Source organism: Mesocricetus auratus, unplaced genomic scaffold (genome assembly GCF_017639785.1).
Source record: "Mesocricetus auratus isolate SY011 unplaced genomic scaffold, BCM_Maur_2.0 Super-Scaffold_100015, whole genome shotgun sequence".
NCBI lineage: Eukaryota > Metazoa > Chordata > Mammalia > Rodentia > Cricetidae > Mesocricetus > Mesocricetus auratus.
This window is the reverse complement of record NW_024429198.1, coordinates 4,668,467-4,685,637: the sequence shown is the minus strand read 5'-3', so window position 1 is coordinate 4,685,637 and position 17,171 is coordinate 4,668,467. Positions and strand designations below refer to the sequence as shown.

At 39.6% G+C, this 17,171-nt stretch overlaps 1 protein-coding gene across 2 annotated transcripts in view; it reads left to right on the top strand.

The window, feature by feature from the left end:
• Nipbl (NIPBL cohesin loading factor) overlaps nt 1-13,818 on the top strand; it is a 154,910-nt gene extending 141,092 nt beyond the window's left edge. The window contains exons 41-47 of one of the 2 annotated variants that reach the window (XM_005077992.4): nt 248-355; nt 704-904; nt 5,582-5,728; nt 7,104-7,378; nt 9,916-10,090; nt 12,121-12,309; nt 12,859-13,818. In XM_005077992.4, the coding sequence (XP_005078049.1) occupies nt 248-355; nt 704-904; nt 5,582-5,728; nt 7,104-7,378; nt 9,916-10,090; nt 12,121-12,309; nt 12,859-13,224 (1,461 nt within the window). In that variant the 3' untranslated portion in view covers nt 13,225-13,818. Of the gene's footprint in view, nt 1-247; nt 356-703; nt 905-5,581; nt 5,729-7,103; nt 7,379-9,915; nt 10,091-12,120; nt 12,351-12,858 lie in introns of both variants that reach the window. The other variant, XM_013119043.3, reaches the window with a different exon arrangement.
• Nucleotides 13,819-17,171: the final 3,353 nt, after the last annotated feature.

The window sequence follows — 17,171 nt, the reverse complement described above, 5'->3', positions numbered from 1 at the left end:
GGAAACATTTAGAAAAACTTAAATGTGTGTTGAAACTGTTTAAATCTAAGTGCACCGATATCATTGCTGATATTTCCTTGCTTTAAATTAAATCAAAGAAAGATTATCACTTTTAACAGACACCAAAACAACAATTGTAAGCAGATGTACTGCTTCATTTTTGTATCTGATGTACAAGCTTGATGTTTGTTGAAATGCATATAGAATTTTTACTGCTGTAATGTCTTAAAGTCTTTTCTTCTCCCAGTGTGTTCCATATTTAATTGCCATGGGCACAGATCCAGAACCTGCTATGAGGAACAAGGCTGATCAGCAGCTTGTGGAAATAGACAAAAAATATGCTGGATTCATTCATGTAAGTGCTTTTAGTAAATTAGTATTGCTCTAATAAACCAGGGTGAGACTGTTCAAAAAAAAGTCAGGAGGCGTGAACTGTGGACCCGACTGTAACCTTGGCTAGCAATGGCTTGTAGACCTTGGTTTGTTTTTTGTTTGTTTGTTTGTTTGTTTTTTGTTTTTTTGTATGTGTGAAATGAGGGAGTTACAATAGATGGTCTCTACTATTCCAGTACTTCATACTTTGATTTCTATTATTTTGAATAAGGCAACCAAATAATGAAGTTATTCATGACTGTAATGTTCAGAGTATACCTAATCTGAGTCTTAATATCCCTAATGCATATGAGGTCTTTATTAATTTCAGATGAAAGCAGTGGCTGGTATGAAGATGTCTTACCAGGTACAGCAGGCGATCAACACGTGCCTAAAAGACCCTGTCAGGGGTTTCAGACAAGACGAGTCCTCTAGTGCTTTGTGCTCACACCTCTACACCATGATCCGCGGGAACCGCCAGCACAGACGCGCCTTTCTCATCTCCTTACTCAACCTCTTTGATGACACAGCAGTAAGCAAAACTTTATTCTCGTCACACTTAAATGTTCTCTATGCCTAAGAGAACCATGACTTTTAAATATTACCAGCTTGGTAAATGTCATTGACTGTGTTGTATTTCCTTAACTTTTACTAAGATACTTACCCAAGTTTATGATCACAATCAAAAGGGGCATTTTACATGAGATTAAGGAATAAAATATTATTGTGTCTATACTAAATATCTTGGAAATGTTATCAGGGTTTTTTCCTTAATTTTTACATTTAATTATTTATATTTGGGGGGCACAATGTGGGTATGGGGATCAGAAGCCAACTTGTGAGAGCCACCTCCCTCCTCCTACCATGTGGATCCCAGGAATTAGACTCAAGTCATCAGTCTAGGTTTCAAGCTTTCCTCTTCAAGCAAGCCATCTCACCATCGAGTAACAGCCTCTGTAGAAGTCAGCTGCAGCATTTAAACTGTCACTGTAGGGATAGATTCCATGTGTACATGCATCATACAGACATGCATATGTAAGATAACTTCTGTCATTGTTGTAGGACTCAAATATTGTTGCAGAATAATACTTTTGGGGGAATTTGTTCAGTTGCCTTTGATTTTTTTTTGTTTGTTTGTTTTTAAGACATGGTTTCTCCTGGCTGACCTGGAACTTGCTCTGTAGACCAGGCTGGCCTCGAACCCAGAGACCTACCTGCCTCTGCCTCCCAAGTGCTAGGATTAAAGGTGTGCATTACCATGCTTGGATTAATAATAATAACACAGATTTTTAGTGCTGAATTTTTTGTGTTGATTTTTTTCATCATTTTCTTCAAATTACACTTTTATGTAATTGCAAGTTGACTCACATTGCACTGGCCAGGACCACCAGCCAGGAATGCAGAAAGTCATGTTCTGTAGGTTTATTCATTTATTTTACAAATACTTCTTTAGTACCTACTATGGTATTCATCATGGTATAAGGCATCATCAGATACAATAGTAAGGTCACCTGTAACACCCTCCTGCCCACATAGAGCACACAGAGCAGCCTATCTTTTGGGAAGCTTGTAAATGAGCAATGTAAACATTATGACATCTATTCTTTTAAAAATACTACATAAAATTTTCTATATGTAACATAGCAAATACATGTCCCAAGTTTGTATTTCAGAATGCCCGACATCTTCCCCACCATCCTCACATTAGTATTAAACTTTTACAGTGTAGGACACTGCTAAGACTGAAAATGGTGTGCTGTAATGCTATGGCATTCAAAGGGTTTATTTCTGTTAGGAGGACAAAATACAAATAAGGAAAATAATAATGATTGTGTTTAGGATATACTGAATGTAGTTTCTATTGACACTTCTTCAGTCTTTACATCTCTATTGGGGTTCATTCCTCTCTGATTTCAATGCATAGTCTCTGTGAATTGACCAGATGTTCTATTATTGTGATAACAGAACTTTCTAACTTTAATCTGACTGCCTCCAACACAGGATATCAGAAAAGGAACAAGTCACTAAAGCCCTAAAGAGATTAGATGCGATAAATGTACTATAAAGTAGAAGAGGAATGGAGACGATGGGTAAATTTCCATTTGTCTGAATCAGAGATCTTTACTAAGCACAGTATATAGCCCAAAGAGGCAGCTGTGTGCATTGGAGGACCACAGAAAGTGTTTAAACAAAATGATGGGCAGCAATTACAAAGAGTATTTTAGGAACACAGGTTTTTCACAGTACAGGTCATAAGGAAGTGATCTCTTATGGCTATAGTAAAGAATGAAAGAACTTGTATCAGGAAAACAAAGAAGAAACATTGCAAGAAAGGAATAAATTGAGAGTATTTGAGAAGAGACAGTTAGTAACTGAAGTATTTTTCTCCTGAGGATCTGAGAAGATAATGTAACTGTTGCTAAAGACAGACATAGAAAGAAGAATCTGGCTTGTTTTTAAGGACTTTAATTACGAGAAGAGGGAACCATTAGGACTTTGATTTCCCAGTTCTGAGCATTTCCACCTCTACCAAAAGAAAAATGTATATATTCATATGAATTGTGGTGTTAAAGCTGATAGGTAAGCTAGATGTAGTAGCTCATTCTGTAATCCCAGCCTTCAGGACCAGGCAAGTTAGCCTGGTCCACATGCTGATTTTTTTTAGGTCAGTTAAAGAGAGGAGAGGTCAGAGAAGGGAGAGAAAATGAATAGATTGGTAGGTGGGGTAGAGCTCTATGTTCTGCTTTTCCTCGTCGGGACATTTAGACAGTGGCATACAACTTTAAAGAATAGACTGAGGAAAGTGGTCAGTTGTTAGAGTCACTTGATGCTCTAACACAGGACCTGGAGTCAGTTCCCAGCACCCATGTGATGGCATACAACCACCGTAACTCCAGTTCCAGGGAGTCAGACACCCTTTTCTGGTTACTGAGTACCAGGTATACACATAATAAACAAACATACAAGCAGGCAAAACAGTCTCACACATAAAACTAAATAAATCTTGTTAAAGAGAAACAAAGGAAAAAGAAAACAATTCACTTTATAAAAATAAGTTGTCTTATTAATAGTAAATTTATTATATCTGTCTTAGGAGCTTTTTATTATTCTGCTGTTGCTATGTGTTTTGTTATTTGGATGCAGAGAAAGTAGATAGGAGGAAATAACATCCATTTGATTACTGGTTCTGGTTAGTTTTTTTGGTTTGGTTTTGGGGGTTTTTGTTTGTTTGGTTGGTTTTTTGGTTTCTTTTTTTTTTTTTTCTTTTTTTTGGTTTTTTCGAGACAGGGTTTCTCTGTCTTGTTTTGGAGGCTGTCCTGGAACTCACTCTGTAGACCAGGCTGGCCTTCTGGTTAGGTTTTTTTAAATTCAGTGACCATTTCATTAGGATTTGAAAAGAAAGCAACAGGACACATAAGCTGTCTTATCTTTACAGCTGCTAGATAGAAGGAGATGGAGAAGAGGAGAGAGAGTCTTGAGTTAGGTCCAAGACAGCAGAAAGGCTCAACAGTGGCATCTATAAGCAGCTTTGCAGTTGTATTGGGCAGTTGGGAGCTCTGAGAATCTTTTGGTGTTTTGAGACAGGATCTTACCATGTGGCTAGCCCTGGCTCTCCTGGAACTCACTGTGGTGCTTCTGCCTCCTGAGTTCTGGGAATAAAGGTGTGTGCTACCACATCTGGCTAGCCCCAAGAATCAGGACAAGCATGCTTAAGCTTTTGGCCAGTACCCAAAGAGAAGAGGAAAGGAAGACGGAGAGATGTCTCAGTGGTTAAGAGTTCTTGTACTTCTTGCAGAGGACCTGAGCTCAGTTGTCAGCACCCATATGGTGCTCACGGTCATCCATAAGTCCAATTCCAGGGGATCCAGTGAGCCAGGCACACACAATATACACATACATTCATGCAGGTAAAACACCTATTCACCGAAAATAAAATAAATCTAAAAAGGAAAAGAGCAAAAATGGCTAGCTGCCAGATGGCTCGGCAGGCAAAGCTCTGCCATGCAAGCCTGGCGATCTGACCTCTGGAAAGGCAGAGAGCCGGTGTCACCTGGTTGTCATTTAACCTTCACATGTTTGTGCACAGATAATAATGATGGAGATTTTTAAAAAAAGAAACAAACGTTAATACTTTCTGTGCTAAAATTCAGGAAAAGTGGGTAAGCTTAGTGGTAAAGTTCTGCAAGTAATTGCCTTGGTCACTAGTTTTATGATAGTGTTTCTGTAAGTTCTCAAAAAAATAAATTTAAATGTTAATGTGTCTTCCTAATTGTTTATTTATTTATTTGGAGCATGGCATTTCACTGTGTTGCTTAGGCTGGTCTTGAACCCCTTAACTCAGCATCCTTCATGCTAGGGGTACAGTCACATTCCTGTGTTTCCCAGCCTACGTTTCTGCTTAAGGTTCTTCTTTTTAAAGCCAACAACCAATATCAGCCATGATTTCTCTTGCATTTTGTGTATTTCGTAGTATTTGGGGTTTGTTTTATTTTGGGGTGTTTTGGGTTTTGGGGGGTTTTTGTTTTGTTTTTTGGTTTTTGTTTGTTTTTTGTTTGAGACAGTATCTCGCTAATAGTTGTAAGTGTCCTGGAATTCACTGTGCAGACCAGGCTGGTTTCAAAGTCACAGAGATCCTCCTTCCTCTGCCTCCCAATGCTAGGATTCAAGGTGTTTGCCATCAAGCCTGGCCCTGGAAAACGTTTTTATCAGTGCGTATTCAGGGGTGGGTAAATCCACATATTAGTATATTACATATACTTGTTTTGGAGGCTAAATAGTAACTATGTGTAGCTGTTCTCCGTGTTTGAGAAGACAATGACTAATTACTATGTTTTCATATATACTTTCTGATACAATGTGGGTCTGTCAAAGTTCTCACATAATGTATAAAGGAAAAGGATTTTTACTTACCTACACTAGAAACTTCCCCTCTTCCTTCTTGGTAGCATGGTGTGCTTTGTTATAAAACCTGAAGTGGCTGTGAGACCTCTTGTAAATTCTGTTTCTGTCTAGCCCTGCCCTTCCCTTTCATCTGCTTTCTGCCTCTTGTTTTCTCCTCACTCCCTCCTTTGTCTTTCCTCTTTTGTACTTCTCTCTATCTCTCTCCAGTATTAACTGAGGTTAAAGTGCCTTGTGATCGTTTTCTAAAAGCTCTTTGGGTGGGTTTCTAACTCACCACTAAACGTGTATCTTCTTTTAAAATTTGCAGAAAACAGAAGTGACTATGCTCTTGTACATAGCAGACAATCTAGCCTGTTTTCCATACCAGACTCAGGAAGAGCCGTTGTTTATAATGCATCACATAGACATTACACTCTCTGTTTCCGGTAGTAATCTATTGCAGTCATTCAAGGAGGTAAGTTACACATATTGCTATTCTTTTTGTTTGATTTTGGTTTTCAAGACAGGGTTTCTCTGTTTCACCCTGGCTGTCCTGAAACTCACTCTGTAGACCAGGCTGGCCTTGAACTGAGAGATCCACCTGCCTATGTCTACCTGGCAGTAAAGGTGTGCCACTACATCAGCATATTGCTACACTTAAATGTATCTGCCCAAGTGCAGACATGCTAGTTTTGTTTCTCACTATTCTTTCTACAGGCATATAAAGCCTTTCTAAATGAACTTATGAAATCTGGGCAGTACTTGAACTGGGAGACATGCGTCGCTATTTCATTTCTACTCAGTTCTAAAACCATCCCATTTCCAGAGTTTCTGTACTTTCTACACATATGGACTGTTCTATTGATAGGTCATCCCACTTTTTCCCTCCCACTTTAAGGACTAACAGAGTGTTTTCTTTAATCATGTATCTACTTGAGCCCTATTAGGGACCATTGCCATTCTGCTAATGTTGTGGTGCGTGATAGATCCTAAGACTGGTGTGAGCATACATGGATGTGGATGGATAAGTGTCTGGTGCGTAGCTTACACCACTGTACTTATCCTTCCACTGAAGCATCTTAATGCAGTTGGCATGCACTAAGTTTGTCTTTTCTGTCTCAACTCTTAAGTAGAAATATAATTAATTATGAATGTACCTGATCTAGCTCTAGGCAGGATACATTCTTTAAAACTTGAATGAAATATTTTCATATGCCTGCTAATCCAATTAGATCTCATTTCACAAAATAGTACCACTCAAAACTCAACCTGATAATACTAATAACTGGAACCTAAGGAAATTCCAGGAGTGCCTGCTCTGCTGTGGACCACAGAACAGCAGCACTGTTTCACCTGAGCTTGATACAGCCGCAGAGGCTGAAGCCTCACCTTGCTCCTGCTCAGTCAGGTGCAGTTTATAAAGGCAGCCTCTAGGGTCTGAGTGTGCACGATACAGTTTGAGAAATTCGTGACTTTCTAGCAATTCTAGCTCTCATGTTCTCTTTACTTTTAAGGATGTACTTAGAAATGTGTTTCCTGCTATTTTGCAACAGTTTCAATTTTGAATAATTGCTTTTACAATTTGGTTTTCTCAGTGTGACCCCCACCACCATAAATCAGCTCTTTCAAAGAAAGTTTTCAGAAAGTAAAGAGAAACAGGGTTTACTAACAGAAGAAAAATTGTGTGATGTCTTGCTAAGAAAACTCTTGAAAGGGGTAGTTAGATGGAATCCTGGGGTGTTTAAGCCCACCATAGTCTCACTTAAACTATAAGTGTTGCTCTTATTCTACAATGGCTTGCATATGTAACAAATTGTTTTTCATACAGAATGATTTCCTCTTTCTTTCAGTCTATGGTAAAGGACAAACGGAAAGAAAGAAAAACATCACCTGCTAAGGAGAACGAGTCCAGTGAGAGTGAAGAGGAAGTTTCCAGGCCTCGGAAGTCTCGGAAGCGGGTGGATTCAGATTCCGACTCAGACTCCGAAGACGATGTAAACTCAGTGATGAAATGTCTACCAGAAAACTCAGCCCCTTTAATTGAATTTGCAAATGTTTCCCAGGGTATTTTGTTACTCCTTATGTTAAAACAACATTTGAAGAATCTCTGTGGATTTTCTGATAGGTGAGTTTATATAAGCAATAAGAAAGCAAACATACACAGTTTGTGTACATTAAGATGTGCTCCATTTAAACATCCATGGGCTGGGGAGTAGATTCAGGTTTGGTTCATTTTATTGCTATGTATTAGTCCTCTGTTGTAAATCATTATTCAGGTTTGTCATCCCCTGTGTCCCCCCGTGTCCCGTCGTTGTCACTGCCCCCCCCCATTTGGACCTTTTTTTCAATACTGAAAGGGAAAACATACTTCTTAACTCAGTATATTCCACATGTAAAGGACTTCCTTCATTGATTTCTGTAAAAATTCTTCATTAGATATTCAGTCTAGTTTTAAAATATATCACAATTTTAGGGTTGTAAAATGCTATGCAATAAGAGCAAATATAGACTACACAGAACTCTTAATAGGACCCCAAATAGGCTTTCTAAAGTAAAGATACAGTTCTGTCTGAAGCCATTGGTGAATTTTGAGCTTTTCACGGTCATTGGAACCTTGGATTTAAAAAAAAAATCACCAAGTTGGGGCTGGAATGATGGCCCAGGGGTTTAGTCTCTTACCGAAGACTCAACTTCAGTTCCCAGCACCCACAAGTATCTCCAGCTCCAGGAGACCTGGCAGCTTCTTCTGGCCTCAGCAGACACTGCACACATATGGTAGACACACACACACTCTCTCTTTCTTTCTCTCTCTCTCTCAAATTTTTTTAGATCACCAAGTCAAATATTAATATTAATAACCAGCTGGAAAGCCTATACGTCTTAGCATTACTGTTGCTGTGGTGAAACACCACGACCAAAGCAACCTGAAGAGGAAGAGGGTTGTTTGGCTTGTGCTTCCACACCACTGTTCATTGCTGAAGGAAGTCAGGACAGAACCTGGAGACAGGAGTGCTGCTTCCTGGAGAGGAAGAGGGTTGTTTGGCTTGTGCTTCCATACCACTGTTCATTGCTCAAGGAAGTCAGGACAGAACCTGGAGACAGGAGTGCTGCTTCCTGGAGAGGAAGAGGGTTGTTTGGCTTGTGCTTCCACACCACTGTTCATTGCTGAAGGAGGTCAGGACAGAACCTGGAGACAGGAGTGCTGCTTCCTGGCTTTCTCTTCATGGCTTGTTCAACCTGCTCTCTCATAGAACCCAGGACTACCAGCCCAGGGACGGAGCCACCTACAATGGTCTGGGCCCTCCTGCATTGATCACTAATTAAGAAAATGCTTAACAGCCTTGCCTTCAGCTTACTTTTTGCAAGCATTTTTCTCAGTTGAGGGCCCCTCCTTCTCTCCAATGACTCTAGCTTATAGCAAATTGAAACAACCCCTCCCCCCCACACAGTGTGTTGTATATAAGGGGGCATTTGGTGCTAAAGTGAGCATTTCCATAACTGATGAATATACATAGCTCCATAATGAAACATGTGGTTATTGGTGTGCCTAACACCAATAAGGGACAGAGAGATTTCTTATTTGTCAGCTGTTGCCACAGGAGAGGTTGCACAGTGTAGCCAGAGCTTCCACTCTTTTCAAGAGGTGTCAAAAAATCATCCACTCTGCTTAATCTAGTCTGAAGATGAGGCCAAGGCCTTGTGTTTGCTATGTGTGTACTGTGTCCCTGAGAGCTGCTGCCTGCCCTAGGTGTGAGATGCCAGTAACTAATTTAGAATAATTTTGAGCAGTGGGAAGTCTTGGGAAAGAGTGGGAAACAGTTTCGGAGACACTAGTAATCTGAAACTAGTTTGTAAGCAGTGTTTCTGGCTACCACGTAGGCAGTGAATAAGCAAAAAATCAAGTGAGGGAGGGGCTGCTGAGATAAGTCAGTGGATAAAGAGGCACTTGCCGCCAAGCCTGACAGTGTGAGAGCCATCCTCAGAACCAACATGTTGGAAAGAGAACTAATTCCACAAGACATCCTCTGACATCCACATGTGCACTGTGCCATGCATGTGCACACACGTACACAAAATAATAGCAGATCAATGTAAAACGAAAGAAGTCAGACCACTGAGATGACTCAGTGCATAAAGGTGCCTGCAGCCGTGCCTGGCAAGCTACGTCCAGTCCCCAGGAGCCACACTGAAAGGAGAGAACTGACACCCGTGAGTTGTCCTCTGACCTCCACTCATGCGCCAAAGTGAACTCATATACCACAGACACACACAAATAAATGCTCAAGTTTCTTTTCACAGAAAAGAACTAAGTTAGCAGGCAACCCAGTTAGATAGGCTCAACTGTAAGAAAGCTTCCCTGTTACCATACTCACAGTCTATAAATTAGATGCAAGAAACAAATTTCATTAAAATGATGCCTTCTGCTTGTAATTGGGTTTCTCTGGGTCTGTTGCATCCTGAGCCAGGTATCTTTTCCATGCCTGTCAATATAGATACTGATGAAAACAAAAGAACATTGTTAATATTTGCTTTTTCTTTTCTCTTTTCATTGATTGAAATCTCCATGATTTAAAAATTGAGTTATTACTAAGAAAGAACTAGAGTCAGTTTGAGTATGTGCCTGAACTTTTTTAAAACTCTGGTTTTGTATTTCCAAAACAGTAAAATTCAGAAATATTCTCCATCTGAATCTGCAAAAGTATATGATAAAGCCATTAACCGAAAAACAGGGGTTCATTTTCATCCCAAACAAACACTGGACTTCCTGCGAAGTGACATGGCTAATTCCAAGCTAACGGAGGATGTGAAGAGGAGCATAGTAAGGCAGTACCTAGACGTGAGTACCGAGTGAAAACACGGAGAGCCAGCCTCACCGGCTGTCAGGGCTAGCTTTCCCACTGCGTCCACGGCAACACAGTTACACTACCTTTGTAAACGGTCTGTGAATTACTTTAGCAAAAGATGAAATATTATTCAGTGGATTACATGACTTGCATTCTTAAAAGTTAAAACCGTGATTAGTCATTCACTTGCCTTCTTTGGCCATTTTTTTCTCTCTCCCCCTCCCTCCCTCCCTTCTTACCCCCAGCCTTTCTTTCTCTGTCTGGTATCTCTGTGTTAGCTCTGGCTATCCTAGGACTTAATATGTAGTATGTCGACTGGGCTGGCCTTGAACTCATAGAGATCCACCTGCCTCTATATCCTAGGTGCTCAGATTAAAAGTGTGCACTACCATACCCAGCTTTTCTTGTATTTTTACATGAGTAATCCAAGTATTCATATTCTTGGGTGCTGTGTGTGTGTGTGTGTGTGTGTGTGTGACAAATATGTAAGTGCATCTTCTTTAAAATGTCTTTAAAGATCTAAGCTTGCTAACAGGTTCCTATAATACTAGCACATAGGAGCCTGAGATGGGAGGGTTGTAAATTGAAGAGCAACCTGGGCTATGTAGCAAGTTCCAGGCAAGCTTTGGGACCCTGTCTCAAAAAAGTACCCTCCCCCCCCCCAAAAAAAGGATTGTAGAATAAGCTGAGTATAGCAGCACAAGCCTTTCATTCCAGCACTGAGTCCAAGGCCAGCCTTGGCTACATAGGTAGCTTGAAAACAGCTATACATGTAAGACCACACCCAAAATACCAGCATATGTGTAGAGGCAGACAATAAAAATCAAGATTGCCGGGTTTAGGGCGTCTGTTTGAATGATGAAAGTCTTCTGGAAGTGATGGAGGGTGGTAAGGGCTGCACAGTGCAGTGGAGGCACCTAAGACCTGGAGACTGTGCACATGAACTAGCGGAAATCTTGAACTCTGTGTGTGGTTTGCCACAATGAGACTTAAAATGCTATTTGGGGAATATGTTTAGAGAGCTGTCCTAGGGCCAGGCGGTGGTGGCGCACGCCTTTAGTCCCAGCACTCAGGAGGCAGAGGCAGGCGGATCTCTGTGAGTTCGAGGCCAGGCTGGACCGACAGCCTCCAAAACAATACAGAGAAACCCTGTCTCGTAAAACCAGAAAGAAAGGAAGGAAGGAAGGAAGGAAGGAAGGAAGGAAGGAAGGAAGAAAGAAAGAAAGAAAGAAAGAAAGAAAGAAAGAAAGAAAGAAAGAAAGAAAGAAAGAAAGAAAGAAAGCTGTCCTAGGGGACTAGATTGATGACTCAGTAGTTAAGAGCACTGGATGCTCTTCCATAGGACCTGGGTTCAATTCCCAGCATCCACATGGCAGCTCACAACCGTCTATAATGGGATTCATTGCCCTCTTCTGGCATATAGACGTACATGCAGACAGAGTGCTCAAATACATAAATACATAAATCTTTAGAAAAAAGAAAGATGTCCTAAAATTTTTTTTCACATTATAATTTTCTTAGAGTAACTAACATGAGTTCTATAGTTGTTATTTTAACCAAAGACAAATAAATGTACAGCATGGTTTTCATACTATTACCTTTTCAATTTTTAATTTTTAAAGTATTCATAATTTGCTTGTCATAGAATGAGGCAAGCAGAAACTGAAAGATAGTCAGTTCTTGTCCCCTGATGCTTGAGGACTCAGGTCTGCCTCCAGCAAACTGTGGGTCTTGAGCCAGGTCTATCCAGTTGCCTAAAATTGTAATGAAACGGTCATGTTCACTCTATATGATTTCATACAACAGTGGGAGAGTAGTAATTATGAAAGGAACCATATGGTCACCAATCCAAACACATTGCCTATCTGTCTTGCCTTTTTACAGAAAATAATTGTCAATCCCTGATTGACATGTGGGTCTGGAGTGACTCTCTTACCCACTGTAAACTTCTAGCACAGAAGATATTCAAGTATTCAATGGTGTTGTTTAAAATATTTACTTAACACTCTCAATCTTTTTTCAGTTTAAACTTCTCATGGAACATCTGGACCCTGATGAAGAAGAAGAGGAAGGCGAGGTGTCAGCCAGCACGAATGCTCGGAATAAAGCAATTACCTCGCTGCTTGGAGGAGGCAGCCCTAAAAATAACACAGCAGCAGAGACAGAAGATGATGAAAGTGATGGGGAGGATAGAGGAGGAGGCACTTCAGGGGTGAGGCGGAGGAGGAGTCAACGTATTTCCCAGCGTATTACGTAAAATGATTTTTATGTGCTTATATATGTCAGTCTATTAAATGTACACCAAGTAATGTAATACTTATAAAACAAAACATTTTGTAGATAGAGATTCTCTACTTAACCATTTATACATCCTTTTGTAGAAAGTTTAACATAAAAGATAATAAAAACAAACAGAAATGAGATTTATCCCGCATAAAGGGTTAATAATTTTTTTGGATTGTATTAATGTGTGCTATCCTTTTTATTGTTGCTAAGTTTTATGTAGCTTTATGGTTTATATGTACATATAATTTTATATATCAAGAGTAAAGACACGGGTACAAATTAAAAGTTATATGGTTTTACAAGTATATGTTAACCCCTTGGCGCTGGCGGTCACGGTGCGTCTCATTGCCGGCAATGGAAGTGTGCCGGGAAATCCCAACTCCCGGCGTCAAGGGATTAAAAGCAATAAAAACAATAATTTCACTAAAATTCTTTTGTGTAACACTTGGTCTTTTTTCCCCTCCCAATGTTTTAGTCATTGAGAAGGTCAAAACGAAATTCAGACTCTACGGAGTTGGCAGCACAGATGAATGAAAGTGTTGACGTCATGGATGTCATCGCTATTTGCTGTCCAAAGTACAAAGATCGACCACAAATTGCAAGAGTAGTACAGAAAACCAGCAGTGGCTTCAGTGTTCAGTGGATGGCAGGCTCCTACAGTGGCTCCTGGACAGAGGCTAAGCGCCGCGATGGCCGCAAACTGGTGCCTTGGGTAGACACTATTAAAGAGTCAGACATTATTTACAAAAAAATTGCTCTAACGAGTGCTAATAAGCTGACTAATAAAGTTGTTCAGACTTTACGATCCCTGTATGCCGCCAAGGACGGGACTTCCAGCTAATGAATTTGTACATGCAGCCAAATTTACAGGAATTTTTTTAAAAGGCAAAAAAAACTTGAAATATCAACATTCTGGCAAAAAAAAAAATCAGTTTTTTGAAGCGTGGAACCTGGGATGCAGGAACAAAGGAAGGAATGTTGGGCAGACATTTTTGTGGGAGCTCCCTTCGCTGTTGTGCAGCAGAAACGTTTCTCGGTTCGTTTTTACTCCCACTGTATTATAGTTTAACAAAATTGTTTATATCTTGGAAAAAAGTTTCTGTTTAAAAAATAAACAAGTGAATGTTGGAAATGAGTCTGTTAATGTTCTTAATAAAGTGTTCTTGGAGTTGCATCTAAGCGATGGCTTTCTTTAGCTTAGCCCAGTTTCCAGGGAAGCACCGTCTCCAGGCTGTAAAATGGCAGAGTCTCCTGGACCTCTAATTTATTCTGTTGAGAACAAAGCATGCAGTATCTGTGACCTATCTGCAGAAGGAGTTTTTGTAAATGTAGATTTTGTTGTATTAGGTCACCCTGAAAACAATACAAAAAAAGGGATCCCCAGGCCATCTGGTGGAGCAAATACTGCAATAAATTTTTTTACTTCTCTTTGTTACTTGTCTGTTTCCATTTGAATTTCTTATTGTAAAGATCTGTTTAAATCCATTTATATTATTTTGCAGTCTTATGTAAAATTTATTATATCATTGGTTTTCAAAGCAGAACATAAAGTATTGTTTATACAGTTTGTACAGGCTGACTTCTGATAATTGCTATCTATTATTTTCATTCCCATAAGAGGGTGTAAACAGCTCCAGGGTTTATTGTATCCTGCAATATTTAGTATTAACTATATATGATTTAGCACTGTGCCAAACCCATTTTCAAGAGTACATTTTGATATAAAAAGAAACTATAGTTTATTCCTTGTATGCTTCCATTTCTTTCTAGTGATGTCATGATGGTAATACTTATTTTTTAAACCATGGGGAAAGGTAACAATTCTGCTATTTTGGAAAAACAGCATTTCTCTTAAAGTGACGCCATGTTATTTTAGAAATAGAGTTGAAATAAGTATGACACTTCCTAGTTAAACACACTACATTTTGACACGCTATTTTTTAATGCTGAGAGTAATTTTACTAGTTGGGATATTCATTTTGTAGCCTAAGAGTTTTATACATGTTTTCAGAACAATTGTCATATAGATTAGTTACTACAAATACCTCAACTAAATTGGGAGAAGGATATTATATGTACTGATTTTTAAATGACCTCTAAAATGTTAATTTTATGAAACCAGCAAGTAAATGAACCTATTCAGTTTGTGAGGAAGAGTGACTGCCACAAAATTTCTCTTTGTGAACACCTATTAAACACTATGAAAATACCTCCAAACTCTACTTCCTATGTGGGATCTTTCAGAACGCCTTGTTGAAGGCTGTGTTCATTTTCTTCCCCTGACTGCATGGTCTTTCCCTTTAACTGTGCATTCTTTATGAGGAAACTACAGTGGGTTTTCCCTGGAGTGTTTGCATCAAAAGAAGACTCAAGGTAGCTTATAAACACAGCAATCTATCAGTAAGGGTAAAATACTATCTAGAGAAAATATAAAAGTCCCTCCTAGAGAATACTAAATAAACTGAGTTTAAAAGCCAACTCTTAAGTGCTTTGTGTCTGGCGATGCTTGCTGTCTCTCACTTCTCACAATATGCCACGATATTTTGTTCCCATTTTGGAGATGAGGATGATAGGCGCAGAGCATTCAGTCTCAACAGTGTTGAAATCTGGAATTGGCACACCTGTGCTGCATGACTTTGCATGTGTGCCAAGCATTAAGCTGAGATCCTACTGAGAAGAAACCCTTCCCCAAAAGATATCTTGTCTACCTAGGAATGCAAGAATTTTCATTTTATTTTCTGAGACATTGTATCACTGTGTAGCCCATGCAGGCATGGAACTAACTATACAGCCCAGGCTGGCCTCAGATTCATAGTTCCCTTCTCACCCTCCTGTGACTTAGAACTATAGGCATGCATGCACACATACCTGACTGGAACCCTATGTAAAGTCAGCCTTAGAGTTGAGTAATAAGTTTCCTTGGGCAGAGGTGGGTTACTGTTTGCCATTTATTAGAATTTTGGGGGTTCAGAAATTCTGGGACTTTCGGTAACTTCTAAGCTGTAAGTCTGATGTGAACAAAGTGATGAGAGTTTGACTCTTCTAGATGTAACCAAAGCTTTCAAAAAGTTGAAGGTATCTCAAAGATGCCCTTTTTTAGATGTTAACACTGAAGTTAAGACCTTGGTAGTCAAGCATAGAAAAGTAAACTTCAGGCATATGGGGATTGACAGCTCAGATTTACTCTGTTGATTAACTACTATAGATTAGTAAATTGTATTGATTTATATGCTGGAAATGCTCGGGGCCAAGAGTGTAACAGGTGGTGTTCTTGGCATTTGCGAGGCCCTGTGTTGTCTGCAACACCCCTCCAAAAGAGACTGCAGCCGGGAATGGTTAATCTCAGCACTTTTTGAGAGGCAAAAGCATGCAGATTTCTGAGTTCAAAGCCAGCCCGGTCTACTTAGTGAGTTCCAGGCCAGATAGGGCTACTCGGTAAGACCCTGTTGAAAAAAAGAGAAAAGAAAATCTTTCAAGTATACTTCTCACTAATCTATATTTTAACACACTCAAATTATCCTATTTTGAGCTACCCATATGAAAATATACATAACAGAAAAGTCAGAAGTTCATACAATTTTCTAGAATTCAATAATCTTAAACACCATTTTTATAGAAAAATAGCATATAGCTTACTTCACTAAGTGTGGCTATTTGACTTGTTTGCAAGTTACTCAAACATACCAGCAGGTTTTTCTGATGAAGACAGGTAAGTCCTCTTTTCATGCGCAGGTGCATGTGCACATGGGTGGAGGCCAAGGTTGCTGTGCTTGACTCTCTGGTGGGTGCTGAGGATCTGAACTCAGGACTACATGCCTGCTTAGCAAGCATTTTACCAAATGAGCCATCTCTTAGGCCCCTCAAGGAGGGAGTTTTCCCTAATGAACTTCCCAGAGTTTAACTTAGGAAGTAAATGGAGGGACTGGCATTTTCTTTGCTCTCAATTTTAGGTTCACTAGAGTGAAATCCAAGTAGGCTGCATCTCCCGAACTGGAAAAGACAAAAGAATAAGCTTTTTGTTTGTTAGCACAGACGGTCAGTCTATGTAGTGCTGCCTCCCTAGTGCTGAGATTAAAGTGTGAGTCACCACATTTAAAAGTCATCTAATTCCTCCACCAAATACTAATCTGTGAAGCAGTGGATAGTTTGTGCTATCTTTGTTATTCCATGACAGAGACTGCCTAGCATGGGTAAAGAGAAGAAAACAACTTACCTATTTGGACGTTTTGCTGTTTGCCTTGTGTTCAGTTTTGGCTAGTATGTTTAATGCTCTGTGTAACTCTCATCAGTAGAAGTATATTTATTGCATGTTGATTTTTGCTAAATTTGAATTTCTTTTTCTAAACATGCCCCTTGTTCTATTGGTTCTTTATGAGAAATTGGATTAAAATAATTGAATGACAATTGGATATGATAGATCTCTAATCAGACAAATGTGTTTGTGTAATGTATTGACTAACAGTTATTAAAAACCCTGTAAGTAACTCAGATAATGCCATTGTCTCTGGAGATTAGGCAGAGGATCTCAGTTGAGAATAGCCTAAGCAACTCAGCTTTCTGTCTCAGAAAGTAAGGCCAGAAGTCTGTGTGCAGTGCAGTGTGTAACTCATTGTCTTCTGTGGTCCTAGGTTCAGTCCCTGACCACGGGTAACTACCATGAAACCACCTTTCCTTTCAAAAATATCAATAATGCATGGCTTACCTGCTCAAAGTAAGGTAGTGTGCCTTCTCATTGAAGAAAAAAAATTGTTAGTGGAAACTCCACATGCCCAGCATTCTTATCTCAAA